The 22,315-nt window shown below is 37.6% G+C and overlaps 1 protein-coding gene across 1 annotated transcript in view; it reads left to right on the top strand.

The window, feature by feature from the left end:
- The window catches only part of LOC128948955 (type II inositol 3,4-bisphosphate 4-phosphatase-like), an 88,154-nt gene extending 75,161 nt beyond the window's left edge, over positions 1–12,993 (top strand). The window contains exon 15 of the mRNA XM_054293712.1: positions 12,786–12,993. Within this exon, the coding sequence (XP_054149687.1) occupies positions 12,786–12,960 (175 nt within the window). The 3' untranslated portion in view covers positions 12,961–12,993. The remainder of the gene's footprint in view (positions 1–12,785) is intronic.
- The last annotated feature ends 9,322 nt before the right edge of the window (positions 12,994–22,315 follow it).

The following is a 22,315-nucleotide window of genomic DNA, read 5'->3' on the forward strand; positions in this document are numbered from 1 at the left end:
ACAGATGTTCAAACACAAGACAGATATTTTTGAGACATAGTTCTCTTCTGAGAGTGTTTCTCTCTTGAGCAGATTAAACCCTGACATTTTCTGCTTTGCTTGTTGTTGCAGCGAATACGGTAACACCGTTTGGAGTTCACCTCCTAGGTTTGAATTAGGTCTACATAAATTCATACCCAGAAGAAGTATGGCTCATGATTATCAGGATGAGATCCTTGTAGCAAATAATAGGTTGTTGAGATGAAGAGGCTGATCCTCTGATCAGACCAATCAAAGCCATTTGGAATGCAAAACTCTATGCTAATGTGTAACCCGATGGAATAATGTGTCCACACTGGGCTAGGAAAAGTCTAAAAGCCTTTCTTCAGACAGGACCTACACCTGGTACTACTGTGGGCTGCTTTATGCAAATACTACAGCTTCGTTATTATTGCACCACAAAATGCATTAGGCATCCAATTTCCTTTGTAAATGAAGCAATACATTACTTCAATAGCTACTTTTGAAGCTTTCTGCAACTTAAACCACAGATGTTAAAACTATTGGAATTAAATGAACCCCCTCTGAATTGTAATCCTTGAATAAACTAGAAGGGGTTTTTTAATTATAAGTTTTATTAAATTAAAAATATACTACAATGGAGTGGAAAAAGTCAAATGATCTTATATGGCAAAAATAAAAACTTGAAGCTCGCTATCCATACTCCATTGGGTATGGAATGCCAAAAGAGAAATAATACATTTCATCTTGTTGCAAAGCCTAATGTTCTGTACCACATCATAATGTAGCCCAAACCTGACAATTCCTGGCTCATAAATCTCTTGGTTTTTCTTTTATTTACACTACAGACAAAAATCAAGTCTGTCCTTCAAAAGTACTCTGTCGTCAAGTGAGCTTGAAAGTTTATGTTGTTATCCATCATGTTTGACTATGTTTATGGTGCTGGAGATAAAATCTAGGCTTGTGAGCTTCATATTTTAGGGGATACAGTGGCAGTGCAAGTATGGACTTGAGATTATGAAGCTCTTTGAAGATGAGAGGGAAAAAACATTTGGGCGATTGGCATTGGAGAAGTTATTTCCAAAGACCACTGAATTCAGTGCAACACTTATAATCAAGCTATTTCTATCATAAAACTTTAGATAGCTATTGTATCCCAGCTAAGGACTCAGGTTCCCAATACTGTCCTGGGGAGGATGGTTAGTAGCCTGATTTAGGGGCCCTGAATCATCCTGGGGATGCTCTGTAGAACTAGAGGAAGCCTGGGCTGTTAAATTTGGCACCCAAAGACTTGCCACTCATGGTTAGGGAATGTTGCCTTTTAAAGGAGTTGGATCAGGTCTCAGAAGTGTATTCTGTAGTTGTCATGGTAAATACCTGAAGGTGAAATAAAGGTATGAGGGCAAAACTTAGCTTGAGGAAAATTTTGCTGACATCAGAACCTGATGGGCTTTTAAACATATGCTTGTCACTAGACACTAATTTATTTATTATCATGAGGTCAAGGAAGCCAGGAGTAATTAGAAAGAAGAAATGGGTAAGAAACGAAATGTGTACTGTTAAGTTACTCTTTAAACTTTAGCTGCTACAAGATAGAGGCTGCTTGTTTGCTCAATTCATATGATAACTACTGCATGCTTTGCAATAAGGGTAGAAGTCCACTTTGGTACTTTCCTTGTTTACATAGAGAGCAGTAGCCATCAAGTGATGTAGTTATAGTGCCCTTATGCTAAATTCTTGTTTATTTTCATAGAAAAACTTTATTTGATAACTCTTCCAGACAAAGTTACTTTAGCTTGCATAACTTCAGCAACATTACAAATTCTGCAGATATTTAGCCATTTTGAGTAGATACATGTGCAGAAGTTATACTTCTATACTGAAGAACACTTTTTCAGTATTTCGTTAGATGTTGCTCTAGTTTTTCTACCATTGTGATTTGATGTGTTTATTTTTGAAAAAGAACTTATAATCAGTGTTCCTTAATAAAAATATGCAGCTAATAATTTGAATGAATGGGAGGGTGAGGAAGCTTTCTAAATAAAGTATGTCCTGTTTATGGAAGCAAGTGTTTGGTAGAGAGCTCTTTCCTTGCCCTCAGGTTGTCTGTTGCTTCTTCGGTTGTTGAATTCCTCTGCACTCGAGAGAACATTATTGGTCAAATCTAAACCCATTACTTTTCCATTGAAATTTCCATTATCTGTGAGCAATTCCATCTTGGGGAGGATTATAATATTTCTCATATTCTGTAGTGTTCTGCATGTGCTTCATTACTGTGCACCATACATGGGAAAATGTCATTTATTATTTCATACATCAAAATACTCTGTCTGCATTGATGAGCCTTCTTGTCTGACAAGTGCAGCTGCTGGCCTGCACTCACATATCTTTAGCTTTATTTGAATCTCATATCTGCCATCATTAGCTATTCATGCAAGCAGGAAAAGCAAAGGAAATAGTTCAAGGAATTCAGAGTGCTTGCTTTAACCAACTCCAGTGTTCTAAGAGAGTAGCAAGGATATTATGAACAACAAAGAGAGCACAAGCCCTGTCCCATGTGTACATTCATGAGATAACAAGAGATGCCTGTAGCTCTGCAAAGATAATTTTTTTAAAATTGCTTTTGCTGTTTAATTGCAGCTTTTGTGTTTTATAGATTTTATTTAAGCTATCAGTAGCTGTACATTAATAGTGCATTTAACACAGAATTGAATATTAATAAAAAGGGACAAGTGGACTAATTTCCATGTGTAAACCAGGCTCTGACAAGATGATGTTAACTGATAATAAGTTTTTAATAAAGGGTAATTGAGAATAAAGCTATAAGAATTGTTGAGATCTTTAAAAAATAACCAAACCAAAATTGTTTAGTTACCAGAAGCCTGTAAGTGCTGTCCAACAGACATAGAAGCTCAGGATTATCTAAAAACCAGGGACAGAATCAGCCTGCTCAGATGTTTTTGGAGGGTGGCTGCCCTTTTTCGTAGTCCCCTGGCCACGAGCAAGTGCTAGAGAGGACTGTGAGTGCTGACATCCCTCACTCACCTGGAAAGGCAGCATTATTCCTAATGAGGTTAATGTGGAGTGAGTTGCAATATAATTGAAGGACATTAGCATTTATTAGAAATTGAAAAGAAAGCGGAATTCCTTAAGGCCTGACATTACAGGCATTTGGAGAGGATGAAATGTTTCTCATTAACAACCTGTGTGCTTTTTGGCTGCACTGTAGGTTTTTCTGTATGAACACCTGGCCTCTGGCTCATATTTATTTGATCCAAACACCTGAAGCATATGAATAAGTGTTATTGGTTTTCCTAGTGACTGAAGAAGGCATGGCCAGAAACATAAGCATACCAGAATATATGAATGTAATACAAATGTAATAAGAATGTAATCTTATATACGTATAAGAATATAGTTGAGAACTGTATTCTTATAAAGAGAGTGTAAAATCAGAGGCACTGGCATTGCCTCCAGCACAACCTCAATCTGTGTAGTCTAATATTTTGTAGTTATTTCAAAATACAGGGTTTTTCTGGAAAATTGGAGCAGTGTTTAGCTAAAGTCGGAGCACCGTGAGATGATGAAACTCTGAAATGTACCTTGAGCTGTTTTCCTTCCAGTGCACATAATAAGCAGTGCATATAATAGAGTAGGAAAATGCACTGCAGACAAAGGTCACTCTCCACCATCCCAGTGAGACATTTGTACCCACTTGCTACCTTCTGTGTCCCATCCTGGGGAAGGAAGGAAGGAAGGAATACTCCAACATTGCTATTGGCATGCTGCTTCTTCAGAAGAAAATAATAATGGATGAATGTTTGCCACAAAATCTTGGATGGTTCCTTTTTTTTTTTTTTTAATGTTTTGGATTTCTCACAGGAAAACACCCTCTTTTCCCCGTGATTGCAATTGCCACCAAATGTGGAAAGCCCCATTGCTGTTCTGCTTGGCAGTTGCATATGTGGCTTGCTAAACATGTGCTTGGGAACATTCATACTTAAAATATCTCAAACCCAGAGACTCCAAAGTTTCAGGAATTGGCAGGTTCTGTAGAAGGTCCCAAGGCATTGTAGTTTAAACTCTGGTGATAATGTTTCAGCACCACTGGTCATGCGCTTGAGGGAACACAGTCTGCAACGCAGGAAAGACTGACTTTATAAGAAACTTCATATGTATCTGATAGTTCAGTCCAGGTCAGGAAATAAATGGCCATTTTTTTCATCTGTCAGAGACTTAGCTCATGGTTAAGTGCTGCTGACAGTGCAGTGAACTCCTCTTGAGCTCAGGGAGTCTTGAGCATAGTTCATAGAGCTTATCCTGAGAACTGCGTCTTTGATCTTTGGCAAACTGACAATTACTGTTACTGCACTGAGCAAAACCACGTCCTTCAGCTCTTTGTAACAGTGAGAAAAATGTAGTGTTATTGCAGAGAGGAAGGTATTTGCACCTGTGTTATAAATTATTTACTCCTTTCTGCCAGCAAAGATTTAGGAATGCAGAAGGTAAATAAATGGCTTATTGAATTTTTAGTCTTTAGTGATCTCAAATCTTCTGAAAGTCTTTTTTTTTTTCTTGATACTGGGGGAAAAATAGTATGGGCTTTCATCTCTTTATTCTCCCTTTCAGTGCAGTGGTATTTTTGCTTAAAAAGTGAATCTGTGCTAATATTGTCTTTGTGAGATACAATGAACTTCTTAACAAATCTGCAGTAGCATTCAAATAAAGATTTCCTTACAAATGCAGCTTAACAACCAAAGAGAAAATGCTTGTATTCAATATTGTTTAAAAGATTTCAGTTTCAGTTCTCCTCCTTGGTACTTGAGTGAAGAACAGACTCCAAAATTTCAGCCATCTTCTAAAAAGATACTGAAACAAAACAAGTAAGATGAAAGAATTACATTCACTCCTAATTTCTCATAGAAAGGTTTATTTCTCTAAGTCTCCACATTGTACCTATTAACAGAAAAGATGACAAATGCATTCAAGGCATTTAAATTAGAATTTTATCCAGCCTTGTCATTTGCCCTGAAGGAAGTACATGGAAAAATTGTGTGTTTCTGATTCAAATGGAGTTTTCCTTGCATTTTCCAAAGTTCTCTAACAATCTACCTGCTGAAGAGAGGAGAAGATGGTTTATTGGTAGTAATGTTGGGACACAATTTTCAGGTTGCTGCAGTGTGCATCCCAGCCTATGCATTTTTTGGATAGGTTGTTTTGGTTAGCTCCCTACCTAACCAAAACAGGGCTGCATTTTTTTTCCTGGTGGCAGCTAAAATCAGATTTAGATGCATTTTTCTTTGTGGCTGGGGAATCTATATGTGCACAAATTCACCTTGTATAAATATACCCCCAGACTGTGTGCTGCTGAAAGAACAGCTGGGATCAGAACAGATAAAATCTCAAACTGGCTTTGTGGTTTTTAAAAAATGTATCAGTGTGTTAGGTGAAAGTTTTTTTAATGAACTGACATTATTTAGCTGAATTATTTAGAGACTAGCAGTTGTCTGCAGTTTATGACTCACACTTTGGTTAATCCCATGAAGAGACTATGTCTCTTGGTGTCATTAATGAAAAGCAGTTGCATTCCTCCTTTCATATATCTCAAAGTGAAAACCCAGCAAGTCACAACATTCAAATTTAGAATTCCTTCTGTTCAGCACCCTCCTCCCTTAAAATACCTAAATTAGGGATGCAACATAGATTAAATGATGTTCTGTTTACACCAGCAGTTCTCTGACCTTAATTCTGTCATCCTACCCATAGATTTGGACATCTCGAAATGAATAACAGATTTTAAGCTTCATCTTTCACACGTGTCTGTTAACTAGTGTAGGAAGCCCTTTCTGCCTCTTAAATCAGCTTTGCTACTTTGTCCTCAGCATGGGGAAAAAGACTAAAAAAATTTTTGCCAAAAGAAAAGGGACGACTCACAAAGATTTATTTTCATGGCCAACAGAAAGTATTTAAACCTGATTAGACATATGAAAGAATTTATCATGGATTTATGTTTCACTGTGCTATGTGAGCTAAATGTATAACTACATCTTCAGTAAAACTCTCTTGCTGTGACAGAAACAGTCTGGAAACAAGTGTGACTTGCTAACCAATTATGCCAGTGCCCTACCCTTACGGAAGGGAAATGTTGGATCTGTTCAGAGCTCAAGTGAATGTCAAACCCGTGGGGTTTTGCTTGGTTGTTTTCCTGCACAGAGATGCAGACCACATTGGCTTTAGTGTTGGTCGTACATTAGACTGAATTTGACACCTTGTAAGAGAAATTTGTCAGGAAAGATTTCGCAACTTTGACCTGAGAAATTCCCATACACATGTAATCCTAATACTTTATAGAAGAGTGTCTAGGAAGATTATTAGAACCATACTTTTTGATAGACAGAGAAACCTTTGTAAAATTGATGTGTAATACTACAGAGGACTATCAGTAAAAAGCAGAATGAAATAGCAAATCCTTTCCTTGGAGTACAGTAGAGGTGAAAATCATGTTTCAGAAACTGCTCTGCTGTCTCGACAGGTAAAGAAGAATCTCCTCTGCAAACCCATCACTTTCCAGTTCTGAAGCTAATCTCTCACACAGTCACCACAATGACTTTGCAGGACTTGAAGCTTCTGGCCACAGCTGTAAATTGAAAACCTCTGGGGACAGATGCTAGAACATGATCTCAGTCATTTTATACAGTGAAATTATTAAATGTTTCCGGATGCAGTTTTGGCAGATTAAGTGTGCTCTCAAGTGATTCCAGGGCACTTTGGGAGTTGGCATGACCAGGATACTGTGCCCATGGGGCAGCATCTGCTGTCCATTTTGGCAGATTAAGGGACACAGGCACAGAAAGTCAACTTGGCTTTGCTGTTCAGATGCTGAGGGTGAATTTAGCCTGCTAATGGAGGTGTCCTAAATGCACCAGTGACAAAAATTGTGATTCTAACTGGAATTTTTTCTTAATGTTTCTTGTATTTTCACTATAATAAGTTTGTCAATGTTACTTTTTTACCACATAGATACTCTTTAACATTGAGGGAAAACCATTCTTGAAGGCATTCTGTATCAGTCAAAAAGGAAAATATTAATTCTTCTGCAATCAGCAGAGATTTCTAAAGTGCTAAGATGAACACTGGTAGAGATGTATATTACCCAGTAGCATGTTTTATGCATATTAGATATCAAGCTTGAAACTGCCCTTTTCCCGTCTATTCTTTGGAGTTAATTGTATGTTAAAAAGTAAACATAGACAAATATAGGGGTGTTGCTCTGTGTGAACCAGCAATTCGGGAGATGTTTCCATGGCCCAAAGCTGGAGTGAGTTGTGCTGTTTTGTTGCCTGCAGTGCAGGGTGTGTGCCTCTTTCACTTGCTCTGGGAAATCCAAACACAGCTAAGCTGATAAAATAGGTCATAAATTTGCACATTTATAATTATTTTGACTTCAAGGAGAACACATACACAGCAGAGCAAAAGAGCAACTGTGTAAATTGAGTTTTGACTTCAGCATTCCTTCCAAAGGATCCCTGTCCATGTCAGCACATAAGACAACAGGGTTTTCCCGGATGTGGTTGTGTGGCTGTGGGACCAAGTGTCTCCTTGCCTGTTATTAAATATTGCTGCAAGAGGGTTTCTTTATTAATCTCTTGCTCTGTACTGAACTGTTAAGGCCTGTTCATAATAGTGCTGAAAACCTGTACCCTGTCCAGCACTGAGCCTCCAGTAGCTTGCTGTCTCTGACCACCTCCTCAAAATTGAATTTTTAGCTCTGTACAGACTGAAACTCCGTAATGGTTTTGAGCCCAAACCCCACAGTTACTTCACAATAGCTGATTTTCAAGATCTAGGTGTCCTATCATCATGACTGCACCATGAATCTGCTGCATGGTCCAACTCAGTGGTCAAGCCTCATATTGTATGATCTACTTTCCTTTCTATTTCCTAAATATTGCATTAGAAAAGTCGTGTGTTATAACCAAGCAAGGAGAGAAGAAAGGAGTGGGGAAATAGAGGATTTCTATTCTAGCAACAAGAGTAGGGAAAAACTTGCATTACAAAAGGTTAAAACAGGAGGAGGGAGTTTAGTGTGACAATTTGATAAAACAGATTTGATAAACAGTCTGGGGTTTTTGTGTATGTTTAAATAGCAGCTTCCTAAATCACTAACTGAATTTCTCAGTATTCTTGGATCTAAGACTGCTTATCAGTTTCAGCAATTCTCGTTGTTTTGAGCTGAGATTATAGGATCATGTAAGCAGCAAAAATTGATTTCTAGCATCTTCTACTTTATTTAGTGCCATGTGGATTTGAGGGAAAAAATTTAAGTTATTAAATGCGTATCAGAAAAAGAATAATTTTAAAGATCATTGATACAAAAGATGTCTCTGCTGATTCCCCTCCCTTAGCTTCCATTTTGAAACAATGCAGAACCATTTTTTGTTCTTAAAAATTGTTGGAGGTTTATTGCATCAACTTCATATTTCAAAATAAAATTTTGTTTCCCGATGTTCCTTTATATGTTTTATCTGAGTTCTGCTCTGATACTGAAATCCTTCAGGACTAGGCTGATACCTGTTTATTTCCTTCTGCATGATGTTTTATTCTTCTAGATGTGCTAGTGCAGCAGCTTGGTAATGGCTAGGAGATGTTCACAAGGATCCCACATTTTCTCTTTGAAAAAGTTAAGGCTGCCTTCTTGAACTGTAGTGCTGTACATTGATACAGGTGATTATTCTCTGAAGTGTTTCAGTCAATCCCAGTAACATGTATCATGTAGAAATTAGGATGCTTTCGTTCCAAAAACTTCTTAAGAGAAGCTGCTTCTTGAAAGCTGCTTATGAACTTGACTGTCTTGAAATAAAAGGAATAGGTAAGTTATCAAAATTGTGTAAGACTGAGAACTGTTAGCCATCCTTTCTATTTGAAGAAATGTCTCTACTATTACCAGATGGCACTCTAGAGAAGCAACTTACTTTTGCTATTTTCTGTGTCAGCACCGAAGTTTAAGAAGAAAAACACATCAGGACCAGAAAAACCTTGCTTGAATCTGTCTACAAAAAAAAAAAGGGAAATTCCCATAAAGTACAAGTGCAGTAGGACATGAATTCAAACGGTAGTCACCACTAGCACGTGGGACACCTGTTAATAGAAAGCTGCCTGTTTATTCCACCTGAAGAAATCGTGTAGAAGAGTTCAACGTTTCCAGTGTTGCTAATAACTGTAGCTGGAAAAGTTCTAAAAAAGAAGCATACATCCCAAAATGTGAAAATCATCTCCTCCAAAAACGTTGCTCAGGGACATCAGTGTGACTGACAATCGAAAGCCAGAATGTGCCCTCATGTGTGTGCTTGACTCTCTTAAGGACTTGAGAGGCTTTTTCCTCACACCATTTTCATCATCTCTGCTTCACTACTTTGAGGTCCAAATAATTTATCAGCTGAATTTGAAAAGAACAAAAAATACCTGCTGTTTTGCCTTTGCCTCATTTGATAAGCATGTAGCAACTCCTAACAGGAGTTTAGGATGATAAAACATCAAATGAGATAGAAGGCAGGCTGAAATGGTTATATTGTCATTAACTTACAGAACCCTTGGCTGCTACAATGTGTTTGTGCTGTGCCGGAGGTCTCAAATGAACAATTTGAGAGTAAATGAATAAAAATTGTATGATAGGTTAGTGGGGTGTTCATGACTCCAGATGTTGCGAACTTAGGTGGTTTCACTACTTCTGTTTAAATTATTTGTAAAATAGAAACTTGCTGGTTATTTTTCAAGTTTTCTTCCTTCCTTTTGCATTTAAAGTTCAATTTGTGATGGAGATAACGTCTGAAACTATGGCTGTACCTTCACACCTGAGCATGTAGCACCCTTAGCGCTCTGTTCTGGTTGTGCTGTCAGTCAGAAGCCACATGAATCCAGCTGACAGGGCACTAGTGGGATTTCTGCTGTTTGCAGTGAAACTCCTCCAGGGTGGGGTGAGCCAGGGGAAGCAATGTTATGGTGCTGACAGCTGGGTGTAGGTCTTTGCTTTGTTCAATAGTCACTGCAGAGGACACTTTGGGGTGTGTTGGAAGGCACTGTCACTGCACTGCACTGAGAAATGTTGGCACACACTATAGCAAGGCATCTGACCCTGATCAAATATTCCTCCTCAATTAAAAGCATGCGTAGCTATTCTGCTCAGCTTGTTCTTAGGAAGCTAATAATGGACTTGGATCCTCTTGCTCTATTTTGGGGACATCTTATTGAATCATGCATTGAATGATGTGACTAATTTGTGGAACAGAGTGCCTGTGCATCAGCTGTTCACGGTTGCTTTCCTGGGGGGAAGATAAACTTTTTATGTTAAAAGACACCGATCATTCTTTTCAGCATATCAAAGAACAAATGTACTGTAGGCTTTTCTGTTGAAAAAAAAAAAAAAAAAGAGAACAAATGGCTTTTATCTGTATTTCCATCATTACTCCCGCATAAATCTCACTGAAGCTAATGTGACTTGTAGCAGTGCAGATGAAAGCCAGACACTGTTGAGATGTGGAGTCCAACAGAGCAAGGCACACCACAGAAGCAGGAGGGTTCATCCCTGTAGGAACAACCTGCAAGTGTGTGACTCAGCCTGCTTGGAATGAACCATTGGTGTGCAAAGCCAGGGCTCTCCAGATTGGTGTAAACAATCAATCTGATTAATGCAGTGGCTGTGCACCCTACTGAATGCTCAACTTCACTGCTGGCCAGATGGATTTCTCCAGAAGAAAAAAGTTTGGTGTGTGCATAGGAGCACACGTGATGTCTGTGATGGAAGGGATGCAGGGCAAACAAAAATCACCCGGACTCTGTGACTGGGAAGGAAGAGATGGGACTGGGAGGGTTGAGCTGGACTTCTCATGAGTTGTGGGCATAAGGGGAGTAAGCTGAAACCTGCAGGCTCACCTTGAGGAGTTGGAAGGGAGTAAGGGGACAGGGTCAAAGGGACAAACCTGTGGGATGCTGTGGAGATTAAAAAAAGAAAAGGAAAACCAGCAAGCAGCAGGTTCTTAAAAAAGTATATAGAAATACATAATGGAGGACAACATTAACTGGGAACAATAAAGTTAGTCCTCCCAGCTGATCACAAATAGTAATGTCACTGTGAGCAGAAGAGGAAGGCAGTTCTGTAGGTGGGCCCTAGGACAGAGGCATAGCTGGAGCAGTCTGATAGAGAAACACAGAATTACTTATTTCAGTGCTGACAAGGCCAATAAACCATGCAATCAGCTTAATTTCTTGATAGTTTCTGAGATAATGTCTACAGCAAAGTCTCAGTTCTGCCCAAGTTCCATCCATGGACACTTGAGATCTGTAGAACAAAAGCAGCAAACACCCTGCCACCAGCAATTACTTTGACCTAGATGAAAATAGCAGGGGTTTTATTTTTTTATCTCTTATTTTGCTATTCAAAATAGTATGTATTGATCCCTTTATTAGTGTAACATACAGACTGAAGTTCAAAGCAAAGACTAAGACTAAGAACTTATTATGGAAGGCTTGTTCAAAAGAGAAATTGGGCAAGGAAAGGTTTTGATCAACCCCCCCTTGCCTAGGGTTCCACCTGCAAACGCAGCTCTTGCACCTCTCTTGCTATCCAAGCTTAGGAAATGTAGCACTGCCCTTTAACACACGAGTCAGAAGGCAGGCTTTCTGTAAGGTGATGTGGCTGCTGCTGTTTTCAGAGTATCCTCTTCATCTTACCTGCAGCTGTGGGACAGTAAAGATAATGTCTGCCAGCTTTTTCTCTCTTGAAAGCAAGAGCATACTTGTGACCTGTCCTTCTGAAAGGGCACTGCATTGTCATCTGATATATTTGGATATTCTCAAGTCCACATTAAAAAATGGCAAGTTATCTTTTCATCACAGGATATTCATAGTAAATAGAAAAAAAAAAAAAATCTTGCCAGTCCTTGCTGCCCAAAGGAAGTCTATAAACAGGACTCCTGAGTGTATGCAAGTAAGCTTCAGAGGAATTGAAGAAGTGTGGTTGCAGTGTGAGTAATTGTACTTACAGAGAATCTGTCAAGAATACAAAAGGCAAGCCTGGCAGTGGAAGTGTCCCTGTTGCTCTGGTAGGACAAGGACCACACAATCCAGCGTGATTCAGTAGAACTTCCTTCTAAGTAGATTAGCTCCTCCCTGTGTTGACTGATAAAGATACAAGGTGATTTACTTACAGGAATGCAGGTGCGAGCCTTTGAATAAAAAGAACTGCTATGGACTTTGAGTCACCAGCAGTGATGAATTTTTGAAGTCAGTTTACCATCATTTAATACTATTTTAGAATAGCTGTTAGTGTGTGGCCTTTTCATTTCTGCCAATAAACTTCCTAATAGATACTGAAGCAGGACTGAAAAGCCTGTGAGCACCATGGAGACATCATTTGTTCAGTGTTGCATTATGACGTACTCATGATCTTTTTTTCTTTGCTTCCTTAACTTTTTTTTTCAACCTCCTTATTTCATTTCTGTTCAGTGTGTGTGTTGATTTTAGTGATGGTGTAGTTCATTGTGGAAGTGATTTAATGTTCACTTGTGAATACTACTCCAAGGCACCTAGTAGCATTAGTATGCTAGTAGCCGCCCAGTGATGGTGCTTCCTGTGTCAGCTGTAGAACACAAAAGTTATACTGGAAGTACTTAGATAAATCTATTTCCTCAAAATGGCTCTGTACTTTCATTTTGTCAAAATGCCTGCGTGTTGGCTTTCTTTGCTGCTGAAATGCTGTTCTATCTGTTCCTAACTTCCCTGTTTAACAGCAGACAGACCCAGGGAGCACTGACTGACTCGGATGATCCCGAAACAGGCTGTCTAACTGATAACAAGCCAACTGCTCGACACTTCTATCCTGTCGCCTTGCTGCTTGTCAGCTCACACCTGCTGGTTGTGTGGCTTATTTTAAGTCTTGCTTTGCTATTAGCCAAATATCAATAAACTTTACTTGTGTTCCTTTCTTTTCTACAAACAGCAACGAACTAACTCTAGAAAAAAGAATCATGTTGTAATATTTCTACAGTCTCAGACCCCAAGGATTCATCTTTAAGATTCCCATGTCTGAAATGTACTGTGTTTTCATTCTTTTTTTCTGAACTCCGAGAAGTATACTATGCATTGAGTGAATTGATTTGCTCTTTCTGTTCATGGTAAAACTTTCCCACTGTAATTAGCGCAAAGAAAGCCCACTTACAATGCTGTCACTGTATAGAAGTTGTGGAATCCTGAATGCTTGAATCCCTCTTTCCAGAGTAATTAGTCTGACCAAAAAAAAAAAAAATAAAATAAAAATTTGCACAACACAAACTAACCCCTAGACAAATATGGCAGGGCAATGGTTTGTGAGACTTACCTTCCGTTGTGTTTTTTCATTGTAACTAGCTGACGGGATTGTTTTCGTTTAATAAATTATTATTACTTTGCTACAACTAACCCTTTTCTGTAGAGTAAATAGAATATACTAAGTTCTGTTTTGTAATGAAATTAGCCTGTTTGTAATTGTTGCTTTAGTTGCTTTTGCTTTCAGTACACTTTTATATTCTTTTTAACAAAGTCCTGTTTATGTCTTGATGCACCACTTTGGCACTTGTGACTTTTGTACTGTATGTGAACGAACATCCTTCCTTTATAAAGCAGAGAGGTGGATTGGGCTGTTTGAAAAGCCATTCTCTCTTTTTTTCATTGCAAAGCTGAACATACAGCAAATGAAGCAGAGATGAAACTTTCCTTCACGAATCTCTAGGGCCAGACTTAATAAAATTCCTTATTCCTAGAATGCGCATTTTAGGGCAATGTATACTCACACATATATAGCAAATCACTTGAAAAAGAAAGGTATGAAAAGGTTTAAAAGGCAAATATATTTCTGGAATTAGAACAAAATGTATCATTAAAGTTATTAAATTTTTTTACTGAACTTTAAACCTCAAGGGCAGATATATTAGGGGGATGGAAAATCTTATCACCTATTTCTGAGGGCAATAAGTGTACTGGGCCTGGCCTTGGATTTAATTCTGTAAGATGTATCATCACTCATGGAAAACAAAAATGTAGAGTTGAATCCTTGTTATTTTTACTTCAACTGTTGCTGAAACTCTGCAATGAACAAATAAAGCATATTTATTTATTCTATGTTTCCTGAAGTTGTACTTTTTCCCCCTTTCACTAGAGAAGGATGCCGCATAGAGAATGTTCTGAAGAATGTCAAATGCAGAAAGTATGCATTCAACATGATGCAGCTGATGGCTTTCCCAAAGTACTACAGACCTCCAGAGGGGACATATGGAAAAGCTGACACCTAAGTTTAACAAAAGTGTAATCAGGAGCATGTATCATGCTAATTAGTGAATATAACAACTGCTGTTTATGACATATGAATTGGGAATGTATGACCAGTGGAGGTGTTATTTTTAGCAGGTTTTATCACTTTACACTGAAATGAATCTGATTAGTCATTATGAAATAAAACCATGAAAAAGCAATGGACTGGATATTCTGAAAATCAAATATACTCAACTTATCTTTGTGAAATTGAAGCTTAGTATGACTCATAAGCCAGCTGGAATTAGTTTCTGGGGTCATTTGATTGAAGATTAAAAAGGGAAATGGCATTTGCTGTAGGAACAGAGATTAGTAATCTGGAAGGTGGCATTCTGACTCCAAACCAAACCCTGAGATTTGATTTAAGGGGTATCTTACTGCTGGAAAAGGTGTTTTCTGTAACCAGCAGAGCACTGAGGTCTTGATCACTAAGGATTAAACCCTTCACAGAAATGTTTATGAAAGATGCTAATGATAATACCTGGGCTAAATATAATTTTGGTAATTACAATTAGCTTCTTTACATAAGCGTGGTAACTTCATAATGTGTTTTTAGTAATTGCAGACTGTAATTTCAGTAATTCCATTTTGATTCCCTGCGGTTCATTTGGATGTATCACTCTTGGTTTTCTGCACCTCAGCCAAATACCACTTATTTCACTTTCACATAGATCACACTGAAATCAGGGCGATTAATTCCACAAGTCATGTGACTTGAATTTCACCTCCTCTTTAGTGTAAACCCTTAAAAGCAAATTTTCTTTAGTGCTAGGGAAAATAAGTTGTATATACAGGAGTTAATGTATCTTTAGACTCTGAAAACTTGTATGTTATTAGAAAGCCTAAAATAAATGTTATGAGTAAACTGCTGTACTAGGACTAGTTAGCCACAGCAGCTGATTTATATCAAATTTGTAATGCTGCAGGTAGACACTCTAGGATGAAGAGCTATCAGCTTTAAAAATGAATGTTAATGTTCTGCCAGCTGGTGTTAATCCTGAAATTTGTCTTGCAAAGAACATTTGTGTTTTCTAATTGTGTCTATTTACTTCTATTTACCTTCTTCTGCCTCCCAGAGAGGAATACAATTTAAAATTCCCAAGTATTCACTGGTTACTGACCTTTATGCAATGCCTTCTTTTTATATCTAGAGCAGAAGTATGAGAAATGTAGCCTAATGAAACTACCCTGGGAATTTGAGCATCTGTAGGAAATTGTAATTGCCATGGATAAAGAAGTAGACGTTTGCTTACTCCTATGGAAGTCAAAGAAATCTCTATACACCGTGACTTTTAATTAGTTCTTTTTAATCCATTAATATTCATTACTGGGTATAAATCTGTAACTATAATAGAATTTAAGAGCCTGATTCTGCAAATTCTATTTGGGTGATCCATGGAACTGATCTATCATTTGCCTAAAATTAAATCCATCTTGTGTATTTGCAAGATCAGGCTTTGGAGTTTGTAGGAAAACATCAGAAAGAGATTCTTGTTCTAATACTCATTGACTTCAGTGGAGCCAGAAATTCACCTATACAATACATTAGCTAATTGGAACTATTTTTTCCAAGAAAAGTAGATAATGTAAGTAGTGTTTTGGTGCATTAGTTTTTTATTTCTATTATATAATATGCTGTCATTAATTGCTTCCTTTTTCTTGGAATGTATTCAGTATATGTTAGAAGAGTTGACAATGCATCACAGATAAGCTCAGACTCATGAGAACATAATGCCTTGATTTCTTCTTGTCATGTACCAGTAGAAGGGGACAATACTCATTGGGTGGCTGGATATGTGCATAAATTAGTGTTTGTCTATTAATATAATGTAGCTGATCTGTGTGAAACTTTCTTCTGAATTTATGGAACATAATCTTTCCTAGAAAAGTAATTTTTCTTGTGTCAGGCTGCTGCACTAACCCTCACTATATACATGTTTATTATTAGCTTAAAGAACCCCTACATATGCAGTTTAGAGATAGTGATAAATTCCTTATGGGTCTCTGAAATAACCTCCAGGCATGCAGTAGAGAATGCCAACCATTGCACAGTAATTCTGAAACTGTCTGTAAAAATCTCAGTGGAGATGGTGCTCTTTGCTGGGTGCTATAGGTACCTAGACTTCTTTATCTGAGTCCCATTGGCATTCTGTCACATTAAAATATGAAATTATTCTAGATTTTCTTGCCAGGAAAATAGTATTTCAAGATTGTGCCTCAGCATTTTAGCCCTGCCCAGGCTCTAAATTGCTGTTATCACTACCATGTTATTTTTGCGTTGAAATTGTTTTTCACGCTGAAGCCATGGATTTGATGAGGAGAAAGAAAAAATGGCACTGGATTGCTATCCTTTTTGTTTTAGCAACCATTCACAGTATGTTCTTGTGAAATTAAATAAATCCCTTATTTGCTAAAGATAATTAGACAAAACCACAAATACATCAGTCAGCTGCTGTGAAGCCTCGTGCTTGGGCCATTACAGAAGAGTTGCCTGAGCTCTGTGCTAAATAGTGCTGAAATTTTTCTCACTGATATTTGGATTGGAACATCTTGTTGTAGGTCTGGAGAGCTTTGTAAAACCTGCACAAGCGCTCCAAGTGTCCTGGAAAAACCTCGTTGCTTCAGTAGCAAAACAGGCCCAAAGATTTTGTTGTTTGGTCAGTGCCTGCTGGGGCTACTGTGGTCCCTGTGGGCAAAGGCTGTGCCGTCAGCTGGCCATGGATTCAAAATTTTGGGGTTTTCTGGTTTGCCTTTTATGGAGAAACAAAGAGGGGCTTGCTGCAGGTTGATGGTTGTGTTACATGGAGTACATTTACTCTTTGTAGCAGCTGCTCCCAGCCCTGTGGGTTGTTTGAGTGTCTGACAGAGGAGTTAAATCATCCCTGGGGTCTTGCACATTATCTTCTAGCTCACTGTGCATTTCAGTGCACTACTTAATTTTTATGAGCAAACTACATTTTTTGTCTTGCAGAGGGATAACATAAGCAGAGTGATTTTGATGGTGGCTCCACAAAAACTGTTCCATAACTGCTGTCTTAAAACTTTTGTAAGGTATAAAATAATCTGCTTTTAGAGGAGGGCAGTTCTTAAGGGCTAGAAGATGAAAATTCAAAAATACATCTGGCATCTAAAGCCAAATCTTGTCTTAGAGATGATATTATTTGTAGAAATCTAATCAGGATCTGTCTCGAGGAATCCTGAAATAAGGGCTTCTAGCTTTCAATATTTGTACAATGCATCACACACTTCCATGGGGGTTTTGTGCCACAGAGTAGTGACTAAATAGAGAGCTAGCCTAAAATAACTAAAAACATAAGGAAAGGAATGTTAAAGTATTTTTCCCCAGAAATGATTGTAATATTGTTATAATACATGTCTATGAGTGACATTATATTATCTATTGTTTATAATACATGTTTATGACTGACATTAAGCAGGCAGGGTATTTTTTTTGAAGTCTTCTGAGGAATTTAAAATGCATTCTGATTAATGTTCATACTTTGGCTTTTATGGAGCAATTAGAAAGCAAAAATTTTTAATCATGTTGTGTGATTTTTGTCTATGTGAAGCTATGTATTTTGATGGAATCCTAGCAATGTCTGTGTTATAAAAAAAAATAATTTAGGAGGACAGCTGAAACAAAATATTAACTGGGAAGTAGCCTTAAGGAAGCCCTTTGCAATGCAATTTTAATTTTTTTCTGTCTGAATTTTGCCATTACGTAAGTGAAATGAGGAAATTAACAAACAATTTTGTGTCTAAATCAATCTCTTCTGATGAAAATTCACTTAGTTGCAGTGGAATAACTTGTAATGATATTCTAAATCTTCATTAGTAATTTTGGTATAAAGAAGTGCAACACTCCGTTCTGAAGCCTACTCTATAATATGCCTATTAAAAGTTTCAGGAAAAAATTATTTTTATTTCTAGATTAAACACAAGTTCCAAGAAATCCTTTGGTCCATTTAAAAAAAAGCATGAAATGCACTGAACATCCACCAGTGTAATAAAGAAAGGAATTGCATTGAAAACTATGCAGCAAAATTACTTGTGTGAGTTAATGTATGTAATCACTTAACAATCTTATACGTACATTGTGCCAGTTGGTTATGTTGTAAACTTGAAACTATTGATATTTATATTTATGCTCTTTTTTATTATAAAGAACTGCGCTGTATAGGTAGTGCCATGAGGCATGTTTGCATCTTGCTTTTCACTTCCTTGCAGCTTAAAAGCAGATGTTTACAGTGGAAATGCTTTAAAGTAATTTGCTGTTCTCGAAAACACAAACTTACCTTGTATATTGTGTGTTTACAAAAAAAAAATCATACAAATGCTTTTTTAGAGAGAAAAAAATCACAGATTTCAGTCCTTAAAACACTGGGGTTTTCCCTTAGCCGTACAACACCTCAACTGTTGTGCTGCCAAGCATTTGGCTTGCACTCTGCAGGACTCAAACATTTATTTTCTCTTTCTTTCATAGCATCTGCTGAATAAGTAATATAACAGCCGTGACTATCAGCATGATACTCACGATCCAAGTTAAAAACTTACATTTGCTCAGATATGAGCAAATACTTCAGGATAAATGAACTGTAAGACACTTGTGAACCAGCGTCTCCCTATTCCAAAGAGCTGAAACATAAGGCACAGGATTTGTGTGCTGGCTGGGAAAAAAGGTTACAGTTGGAGTCTGTGCTAACAGAGTGCCCTGGCCATGCCAGGTTCAGAGCAGTGAGAATTCAACCACGCTGCAGTGGTGTTTGGTTACTCCTTCCTTGCATGCAAAATGCCTTGAAAGTTTTCAGCACTTCTGTTTATGAATGGCCTGACTTTAAAACTTCTAAAATCCCAAATTACTTTGGTACTTGTTTTCCTTTTGTGTAGCTGTTCCTTGTGATGTTCCTGTCTTACATTCTGGAGCACACAGGGCTGTGTATCAGTAACATTAACAGGACCTCAGTCCGCAGCATGTGTGTGTCCAGAGAAACAAAGCACAACTATAGGAATTCAATGCTTTTTATATTTCAGGGTTTATCAGTTTTGTTTCATTGCTGTCTGTAAGCCATGTCCATTGTACACTATGTATATATTTTTATTTAAATAAATTTAATGTTTATTTTTTATGTTTCTGACTTTTCTGTTCGTTATTCATTTTTCATTGTCATTGCGGTGGCGTTGCCCAGAGGGAGGATTGTCCATGCTGATGAGAGTGTGTTCCCTCCTGAAGCAGTTGGGGGAAGCCCACTCACAGGTCTCATCACCTCTAGGAGCAAGGATTTAAGAAAAGTTCTGAAATAACATTTAAAAGCCGGCAATGGGCAAAAATTTATAGTTCATATTCTTCTTAGTCTTACCATAACTTTCATCTCAGAACCAGGTGGGTCATGCATTTTCTAGTTCAAAGCAAACAAAACATTCCAATGCCCATAAGGAGATCCCTTTCACATAACTGTTGATCTTTAATTCAGGTGGGATCAAGGCTTTTCGTAATGAAGACTTTTAAAAAGGTGATGTGTCATGCTTTGTCTGGTATCACATCTTCACCATCTCAGCAAATTATTTCCTTGGGAAATAATTATGGATTGCTTCTGTGCTGTTTTCTTGAGTTTCTGTTGGAATCCGGATTTATTATATGATCTCTCACCACAATGAAAGGTAAGTTCCCCATGGCTGGCTGAAATGTAGCAAACAGATCTTCTGTTCGGGTATATGATAAAATGTGGCTCATCTGTACTGTCAGTACTACGAGTAGAAGGTGGTTGCATAATTTAGTATCTCTGTTTATATGTTAGCATTTTTAGTTTTACTAAAATATATTTAGTGAGATTTTAACTACTTGCAGAGTTCTTGATAACCTTTAGAAAACACTGGGAATTGGTGCTTCTTTGGAAATAAATTAAAAAGCTGTTAGCATTCAGCTAACAGGAGCCTAGGAGTTTTGTCTCTTAGTAATAAAAGTGAAAGTATTTTTAAATTACTTTGTCTCACTTTGCATGTTTATGGATTTTATTTTCCTCGTAAACTGGGAGCCGCTTTCTTCTCACAACGATGTAAGACAGAAAAGGAGAAAGAACCTACAGCTGAAGTGAGATGATAGAATAAGATGATAGCAAAAATATGTTTTCACTGATTCCCTTTCCAGTGTTACTTCAGAGCATGCTTGAGTATGTGACATAATATTTCTGAACCACAGTCTGCAGGGTTCCACACTGGGCTGACCATTGCTGCCTGTAACAGAATGTGTTCACAAATGCTGCTTCTGCTAGGCAAGAGCTTGATTTTGAGGGAAAAATGGTTGTTCCACTTTGCACATTCTGCCAACAGCAAGGGAAGAGGACAGTGCTCAGCTGAGGAGGTAAGGAGTGTAACAATGCATCAAGGTTTAATGCTTTTTTTATGATAGATAAAAATTGTAGTCACATCCAAAGGTTACAAAGCATTTTAGATAAAGAAAAGATAAAGAGAATTTTAGAGGTTGATTGCAAGTCCTAATGTGAATATAAATTACTTGCTTCTAAGTACTTTTAATTAAGTTTAAATAGGTTAATTATTTACACTGTTCAACGGGAATATTTGATACACATCAAGGTAATTTTCAGCAGGAATTAAAAACAACTCCCAAACTCACAAAATAACATCATCTAGTATAAATGAATACTTTTAATGACTACCTTTACCTCCTCATGATACACCACCTCCATGCTTTGTTGAAAGAAAGAATTAATTAAAAAAAATTAAATCAGGGTTTTTGCTTTTTTAATATCAGTATGGGAAATAGAAGTGATCATTTCATGGGTGGGAAGTAGTAGGTGTTAGCAGGTTTTTTGTGTGTGAATCCAGTTAGTGTACTTAGGTATAAAATACTGAGTAAGAGTTCAAAAAACAAAAAAGTGGAGCACCCAGTTTATATTCACATATTCAATGGCCCGGTTAATGGACATCAGCAGGGGAGATGTGATCCCACACTTTTTAAAAATCAACAGGAAAGCAGTGCACACTATGCAATTCCCTTTTGCATTAAACTTATTAAGTCAAATCAATTTTTACAAGCACATAGGCTAGAGTTCTGGAACTTAATTCCTTTTGATCTTCCGCCTGCTAAATTCTGCTTCCCATTGTGCTACCATGCAGTTTATTTTTAACAGATAATTTGTTTGGACACCATTAAAATGAAAATATGACAACTTCTAGTGCTACTAAGGCACTGAAATTCCTGTCAAGTTATTAATTGTCTGCACTCACACACACAAACAGACACGCAAACAGCCATTTGCACAAGGGAAAATTGTAGAGTTAAGAAAATATCGCTGCTATGTTCAAGACCATGAAGCACACAAAACACAGGATCCTGACTTTTGCAAAGCCAGCATTACAGAATACTCCCACTAATTTCTGTGCTTGAGGTGCAGCCCCCATACCTGTTAGGTGTCTGGAGAAGAAGACTGCTATGATGTGACAGGTTTTAAATGGAACATTTTGGGGCTGAGTCAATTGATTTTTCTTTTCATTACAATATGACATTAATTCAAAACTCTTTTCTATGATTAGTGTTCTGAAAGGCACATTTCCGAATTACGGATTCTTTTTTCAGCTGAGCACTGCTTAGTGTTAGGGAGAAGGGTGGATGCACCTTAGCTAAGAAGGGAACTGTGTGGATCAAATGGCCTTCAGATATTTTCATGGTTTGTGATTGCACTCTCATGGATCATAAATACTGTCATAATCCTGTGACCTACTAAATATGCTGGCCTTTTGTTTTGCTCTAGCACCTCCTATCTCCTTTTTAAGTTATGATCTAATTAGCAATTCATGATTTAATGAATAACCTACATAAGTAGATATGAGTTCATGTCCTCAAAGAAGATACTACAAAAGATAACCAGACACATGAGAAGTTCCTTCTATGGCTTAAATACTCTGGTGAGTCTCGATCTGAATCATCTCTGTGTCAATAAATCCCTGCCACTACCAG

The sequence above is a fragment of the Melozone crissalis genome, unplaced genomic scaffold (genome assembly GCF_028551555.1).
Source record: "Melozone crissalis strain CALT ecotype California unplaced genomic scaffold, PUWL_Pcris_2 ptg000184l_1, whole genome shotgun sequence".
NCBI lineage: Eukaryota > Metazoa > Chordata > Aves > Passeriformes > Passerellidae > Melozone > Melozone crissalis.